Here is an 8,344-nt window from a genome sequence, read left to right as displayed (position 1 = left end):
TGGTTTCTGTTGTTCTTCCCCCTGGGGGGGTGTGTGGTTATGTGTTGATCATTGTGATCGGTTCCTCCTTCCTCCCCTCCTCTCCCTACCCTTCTGGTATCGCTATGCCCATTCCTGTCTAGATTCCATGTGTTGTGAGCTCTTGTCTCTTATCTGTACCGGTGCACATGCTCCGGTCTAGGCCGAGTGAGAGGCAGCACTGGGGTCATGTTAGCGGGGGGTGAGGAAGCCTCAAGGAACCAGAGGAATATCGTGTGTTTTATCTGTGCTTTACTGTGTCCCAGCTGACTCATCCCTTCCCTGTGACGCATGGGTGAGGGGATGTCCCACTGTCTACAGATGGGCTTTGGGTCTCATTACCGACCCCCCTTGTCCTCAACAATATGTTTTTGTTTGATTGTTTGTTTTGGGTCTTCTGATGCCTGTTACCCGGTCCCGATGTCACCTCATGATCGCACCAACAATGTATACTTGTTTAATAATTATAAGAAGAAAATAAGTGAGGACTATTACCATTTGGTAGTAGGGCAACAGTATTATCTTCATCAATGCTTGTATTATATGTTAGTGCATAGCAGGCACCTGTAAGAAAAAAAACAGGAAAAATTACAACCTGCCATTGTAATACAGAATAAATCACACAGAGGTTATGGATTATTTTCACGTGAATGTCAGTCTTGCAGGTGAGTAGCAGTCAGTATGGGTCACTGTTCCAGCCCACTCATTAAACCTAAAACCAATAAGGACAAGCCAGAAAACAAGGAAGGTTAAGTGCTAGGGCCTTCCCTCAATGCCAGCTTAGATATAAATGGCCACTATATACACTGAGGGAATTCTTGGATAAACTTGAGGGCTAGTACTGAAGCCTACAGGGAGTGCATTCAATACGGGCTTTCTGACTAGAAACAGGATTTCAGAGCAAGGAATGAGTAAGCACTAGAGATGATTGTATACCATTACCGTGGTGCAAAGATGATTGTGCACCATTACCAGAGTGCATAGATAAATCCTGGTGTGTTCTCTGGTGTGCTAAGAATAAACAGCTTGCACAGAAAGCCCTGCTTTCATTCTGTGCCAATCAGTCCCAAAGCCATCTTCAGTACTCTATCTACATACATATCTATACATGTATTTCTAACCACTAAACCACGCAAGTGGCCAGGACAAATCCCTCTCTCCCTCGAGAACCCTTAATAAATTATATATATCTTACACAATCCACTGTATCCCTTCACCCACATTTCTGTTATTTGCCCCCCTTGGGGGCTGTGTGTGTGTGTGTTATTCCAGTCTAGTTGTACTGTATTTGTGTTATAGACCTGGGGTCATTATATTGGGGGTGGGGAGGAAGCATTGAAGAACTAGAGAAATGTTGCGTGTTTCATTGGTGCCATACTGCACCTGGATGAGTTGTCCCTTCCTTGTGACCCTTCTCTGTGAGGGAATGTCCAATTGTCTACAGATGGGCTCTGGGTCTCCACTCTGACCCCGTACCTTCACATAGATATAATTGTTTGGTTTTGGTCTTGGGATACCTGATCCCATCAATACCTCATGAGGACGCAGGTTGGTGTGCTTCCTCCATGTGGACTTTGTTGCTTCCCTGCTAGTTGGCCACTTGTTTAACTTCAAGTTTTTAAGACCCTAGACACTCTTATCTTTTAATAGCAGGGCACCATCATCTTTCTTCACCACATTTGCTCATGCACCCATTTTGTCTTCAGAGATCTCCTGAAGTTGAGTATCACGCGGTGCCAGGTTATTAAAACAAAGTGTTCTTGTGTTGGAGGAATGACCTAAGTAGAAGCCTAGACTCCATCTGCTACCTTAATACTTTTAACACATTAATATATGCGCATAGACCAATACCCTTATCTTTATATATTAATGTATTTACATATGTGCATGTCTATATTTATACCTCTATATATAGCTTTTACCTCCGAGTTCTTTCCTCTCTTTCCTTTTACTTTCCTCCAGCTCCACTATGGAGCAGTGCATTAACAGAGGACAGGACTGCAGAGAGAGGCTGGGGAGGTCCTGGTCTGCCCCATTCTGACAGGAGCAAACTAAGAGGGAACAAGAAGAGGAGAGCGGAGGGGAGGCCAGAGGAGAGGACGACATTCCTGCCAATGCACAAAGAGGACTGTAGGGCCAGTCCCAGCAGGAGACACTGTCCCCTCAATGGCCCACAGTGCTACCGGGGACAACACTGGAGACACAGTGCAGGAGATGTGTCCAGTCCAATCCCCACACTGCGGGGTGAATCGTGAAGGGAACACAACAGAGCAGCAAGGGGAACAAAGTCAGGAAGTCCCTGAGGAACCCCAAAAGTAGACTTCGAGCTCGGGGGCAGTACTGGGCACCCCACCATACTGGGTTGGGGGACATTCATAAAAGTCAGCAGATAGACCTGGAACTATTTCTAGCCACCACATTTATATATGTCTATCTATAGAAGATAGGTAGCTTAAACAATCCCGAGGAGAAACCAACGGGACTGATGGTAGGGGAAGGGGAGGTGCATAGGAGAGGAGGAGGTGGGAGAAGGGAACGAGAACCCGACAAACTCAGGGACAGGGGAATAATGAGGGATCTAAAGTCTATGATGAGGAGGGTATAGAATGCCTGGTGTTGTTGATCAACTGCAATGTAGCCAAGAGGACTCACTGAGAACCGAATGAAGGGTGAACATGATAGAAGGAGAGACTTTCATCCCTGATCCCAGAAAGAATTAAGCATATGAAATCTGGGGTAGGGGGAAGGAAGGGTATGGTAAGGAAGTGGAACGAAGGCGGATTGAGCATGTGTAATATCTCAAGACTATATTTCCTAGAAATCCTTTCTACCCCAAGCAGAATTTCCTCTTCCCCCTCAAATACTTAAAAGCCTATTTTCACATGGTCCAGGAGAGGAGCACCAGGGAGCATCATGGAGGCTACTGTGGTGATTTCTCTTTCCATTCCGGGGGAGTCCCAGTACAATTTCTCTGTGCAAAAACCCCATTCTGTGCCTATCAAAGTAAATCGTTATTTTGGAAAGACAAGAAACTGAAGCCCTACTAACAGCACCCATCAGTGTCTGTCTAAGCACAATATGAGACTAAAAGCACATTTTTATTACTGTATATACTCGTGTATAAGCTGAGTTTTTCAGCACATTTTTAATGCAGTTTTTGTGGTACAATTCGGTGCCTTGGCTGATATTCAAGTCAGCTTACACTTGAGATATCGGTATGTTTTTCCCTGTTCTACTTTACTCTAAAAATTTATTAACAGAAGCTTTATTAAAAAAAAACAGTCAAGAAGGGGTTGGTCTAAAAAGATGAAATAAAGGAAACAGAAAGATAAATTCTCTTTCCTACATGTTCTAGCTCTGAGGACCCTTTTAGGCCACACTAGACAATATGTGTGTCTCTCTCTACGTTTTTCATTTTTTGCAAGCATACTACCTCTTCCTGCTTTCTGAAGAATTTTCCTGGCCACCTGTGTAGTTTAGTAGTTAGAAACATATGTAGACAGAGTACTGAAGATGGTGTTTAGACTGATCGAGGACAGAATGGCCACAAGGTTCTGTGTGCAGCTACAGCTGCCTGCAGAACAAGTACCTTTTGACTTCTGGCACGGACACAATTCTTTTTTCTTTTTTTTCCTCAAAGGTGCTGTATAAATTTATATAATTAAATTTCCAAAACAGTGCAATCATCGCTATCACAAAAGAAAGTTTCATTTGGTTTTATTTTTAAATCACACTTTGCAGATCTTAAACTTGTCTTCAGCATTTAAGTCAAAGGACTCACCATTTTTCAAAATCAATTTCCCTAAAAAAAACTCATCAGATAAAAAGTTTCTACCCAAGAAGCAAAGAAGGCCTTCATAAATCTATAGCAATCCTTTTCTCACTTCCCCTAGTCCTGAGGGCTGAGCAGCAGGGTATGGTTCAGGCAAGAGGCCCAGGGCTAATTTCCCTCAGTACAAGGCGACTGAAGCTTGATGGGAGAAAACTGCTGAAACTTGAGGGAAGAGTCAAGGCCTTCGGTCAGAATCGCTGCTGGAAAAGGAGGAAGAACACTTGCTGTGCTTGTGGTATTTGTACATCTTTTTAAGGGCTTTCTTCATTTTCTTCCGCATCCTCTTGTTCATCACCATTCCTGGTCCTACCATGCCAGGAGAAAAGGGATATATAGGAGGCAAAGCAGGGGCAAGTGGTAGGTATAGAGGAGGGTAGGAGCCAGAAAGTGGGTAGTGTCCCAGGGGATTGGCATCCCAGACATGCTGGTTGTGGTACAAGTTGAGAAGGCTAACATGGGGAAAAGCTGGAGTCCCCTGGGGAAGTCCTGGGGGAGTGGGAAAGAGGGAAAGGGGCCTGGAGGGCAGGCAGGGTTAGTAGGTAGTGGATGGAAAGGGCTGGAACTAGGGTACATGATGTTGGATGGTATGGATTTGATCCTAGCTGCCCAGCATTGGCGTTCCATGTGTTCAGGTGTTCCCTCAAGTCTTTACACCTCCTACTGGGCTTGATTCACCCTTCTTTTTGACCTCCATGGACATATTTCTCCTTCTTGATTAGAGGTTGCATCTAGCATACTGATCATTAGACAGGGATTTAGCTGGGATTAAGAGGGTGGCCATTCACGATCGCTGAAGACAATGGGTGCACAAGTAAATGTGGTGAAGAAAGCTGATGGTGCCCCGCTACCAAAAGATACAGCACCTGAAGTCGCTGAAGACAGTGGGTGCACAAGCAAATGTGGTGAAGAAAGTTGATGGTGCCCAGCTACTAAAAGATATAGCACTTGAAGTCTTAAAGACTTGAAGATAAAAAGCAGCCATCTAGCTGATAGGAGTTGTATGAACCCCTAATAAAATGATTTTTTTAAAAGAGACAAGAATGGGCACCATATAATGATTACACCAAATGAATACACCAAAGACATATAACCTTAATAAACATATACATACCCTCCCCCCAAAATCGAAAGGTAATTAGACAGGTAATTAACATAACTTTAGGTTAAAAGATATTAACAAGCAGCTCATATGAGGATAAGCAAATTGTACTCTCAGGTAGGTCACCCACCAGACGGAGGCTAATCAGTGGTTGATTCAGAAGGTGCTTAATTTTGAGGCTCAGTCCTCCAGCTGCTTTGGCTACCAAGTCAGAAACGTGGTCTTCTATAGGTAAGAAAGATGTGCCCAAAATTTTATGCCTTATAATTTTACAGCATTTTAGACATTTTGTACTTATCCATTATGGCAAACATAACCTGCCCAGCTGTCAAAATATATAGAACCTGGGGTCCCATAGGCTGGAAGATAAACAAGGGACCATCTAACTGAGAAACAACAAAGCCCACATGGAAGAAGCACACCAGCCTGTGAGATCACAAGGCATCGAGGGGATCAGGTATCAGGCATCAAAGACAAAAAAAAAAAAAATCATAGCATTGTGAATTAGGGGGAGTGCAGAGTGGGGACCCAGGGCCCATCTGGGGTAATTGTACATCCCCTTGCAGAAGGGCTGCTTTTAAAATTTAAGGAAGTATTTCAGCTCCCCTATTCTCTAAGGAGATGGTTTAATGACAAACAGACCATATTTTTTTCCCAGAAATTAAACAGACCATAATCATGCCCTGCTCTTCCCTAAACCCAGTTACAGTCAGCTAAATCATTTTTACTACACTCAAATTCAATGTTCCCATCTCCATTTCAGACTCACAACATTCTCACTACATGGCAAAAGAACAGGAAGCCCTTTAAACTTCAGAATGAGCTCAAGGAAACAACTACCTATTGTTCAAGGTCAAATACAGATGCAATGAAGAAAGCAGGTCTCATGACACAAAGCAAATCGTTCCATCCTAACCAAACCTTGGGAACCCTGGTTGCATCATGGTTACGCACTGAGCTGCTAACTGCAAGGCTGGCAGTTCAAAAACACCATAGGGAAAGATGAGGCTTTCTACTCCCCTAACCAGTTAGTCTCAGAAACCCACAGGGGCAGTTCGACCCTGTCCTATAGAATCACTATGAGTTGGAATGGACTCAACGGCAGTGAGTTGGTTGGTTGGAAACAGACCTTAAGGAGGTTGGCTAGGGTAAGCTCCCAAATCTCCAACGACAGACAGACCCCAAGCCAAAATGACAGAAGGAAAAACTCCAGAGACAGTTCATTCACCTCTAGGTTCTGGCTGGATTCTTACATCAAGACGATGCAGAATTTCAAGGAATCCTGGCAGCTGCTCATCCCCTTGCCTGGTTAAGACTCTGGTTCCATCCCATCTGGTAAAGAATGGCAGGCTTTTTGGTCTGGTGCCCCCTCTGTCTCCTGGCTAGGTTTATCATATATGTTACCAGAATTAAGGTTCTTGTCTTATCAAGAGGAAGATTTACTTTTGGAAGACATAGGGCATCCCAAGAGAATTTTATTAAGAGACTCCTAGAAAGAAGAAATCCTTACTAGGTACCATGGATGCCTTAGTATTTCTTGTCGTTGTTAATCATTTTTATTGGGGGCTCCTACAGCTCTTATCACCATCCATTATGTCGAGCACATTTGTACATATGTTGCCATCATCATTTTCAAAACATTTTCTTTCTACTTGAGCCCTTGGAATCAGCTCATCTGCCCACACCCCCACCATCAAGCCTGCCCCCCACCCCCACCCTGGTATTTCTGATCCCAAGTATACATACCAAGACTTTCTTAAGGTTCCTACATGCACAAGATACCTGGAAGCCTGCAACAGAGATAACCAGGAGTTCTGGGAAATGTAGTCCCAATATGCTGTCCCAATATGCTTCATACATGCTCTTTTGAAATATCCATCTTCTCTCCCTTGCCCTATCTCACAATCTTAGTCCCATTCCCACACAAGTCCTGCCTAAAACTACGATATATTGATCTACTGGCAATCATCATTTGTAACAGTTTTCTTTGCCAGCTATGTTCTATTTAAGTCATTGGTCCACTCTAAATCATTGGGTATATTATTATCTTGTGCTAATGGTGTGCTTTATCTGAATGATGTGTGTGATAGGTAGGATTATTGTGCCAACCTGGCCAATAAACATATGTGGAGTTTGTAAGGTTGAAGTTTAATTGAAGGGCAAAGAAATACATGGCTCAGCAAATCTCGCCTTTCTGTCTCTTCTCTGATCCGACCAGTTCTCTGCCTCAACTTGCGAGCTACACTCCCTGTGGGACACCCAAACCATGGACTGTGTCACTACAGTTGAGGTTCCTTTGAGACCGGCTTTGCCACACTGCTGGTGTATACATCACTTGAGATGGGGACTGTCGGACCCTGTCATCTGGCTGACTGTTGGTGACCCACTCTGCTGTTTGCTGCCTGTGGCCACATTGCATGTATTGCTCTACAGAAGACTCAGCTGTCTGCTTCCTTGACTTGCACCCAGCAGCCCTCGTGAGTTGAAGGACTGCCAGTGTATTAACTGTCTCACAGAAGTGAGTTGAACTGGGCTATTTGTACTGTTCTGTGAACTAATTAGCTGCTTATTTCTTATTTTGTATTTGTCTATCTATCAAATCATAAGTGTCCTGGTTTTGTTTCTCTAGAGAACCCTAACACAATGTGTTTTTGTCCCGTCTTTTCCTGTTTAAGACTTAATAAATGTTCTCCTTATACATTTACAATTTGGGGCCTCTTTTGCACCCTAAAAGGAATGGCTCTCAAAGTTTGAAAATAACCCTCATTTCTCTGAGATAATCGGAGTAATGGCCCTGCCCTCCATGTTGGCTACACCTTCTGGATTCTGAGCTGAGGGTCCATGGACGTGGGCTTCAGCTCTGCCTTCCAGGCCCTCTGCATGGCCACGCTCCTTCCATTTAGGTGGCCCCATGCTCTATTCTGCCTCAAATGCCTTGTTTTTCTGTCCGCTGGTCATGACACCCCTGCCTCCTCAGCTTTGGAAAGTGACCAACACACTTTAACAGCAGCCCCACCTCCAGAAGTCAGATTCTTTGAAACCTAGGAGGTTGTGGGCCCCATTCATTGATATCAAGAGACAATAACACTGTCCTTTCGAATCAAGAGGCCCTGCTTCCTGGGCTCCTTTTAACCGTTCTGCTCATCTTGAAACTCTTTCAGGGTTAGTCCTTTATCTTTTCTTGGAGGATATTAAATCTAACCGATTATTCATTAGAACAGGTAATATAGGATCTGTTTCTCACCGGTGGAATTCTGAGACTGAGCAGTTCTATCTTTGTCTCCTTCAGTCTATTGTTGTCAGTATGGTAAGGTGTCATCAAGTCAGTTCCAACCTGACAACATAAGTGCAACCATGGTGTCAATCCATCTATTTGAGGGCCTTCCTCTTTTTTT

At 43.9% G+C, this 8,344-nt stretch overlaps 1 protein-coding gene across 1 annotated transcript in view; it reads right to left on the bottom strand.

Moving 5' to 3' along the window:
• Positions 1–8,344, bottom strand: part of RPP40 (ribonuclease P/MRP subunit p40) — a 36,926-nt gene that overhangs the window by 14,185 nt on the left and 14,397 nt on the right. The window contains exon 3 of the mRNA XM_004711645.4: positions 514–582. Within this exon, the coding sequence (XP_004711702.1) occupies positions 514–582 (69 nt within the window). The remainder of the gene's footprint in view (positions 1–513; positions 583–8,344) is intronic.

Source organism: Echinops telfairi, unplaced genomic scaffold (genome assembly GCF_000313985.2).
Source record: "Echinops telfairi isolate 266 unplaced genomic scaffold, ASM31398v2 ScPeMD7_655;HRSCAF=1070, whole genome shotgun sequence".
NCBI classification, from domain to species: Eukaryota; Metazoa; Chordata; class Mammalia; order Afrosoricida; family Tenrecidae; genus Echinops; species Echinops telfairi.
This window is presented reverse-complemented; position numbering and strand designations above follow the sequence as displayed.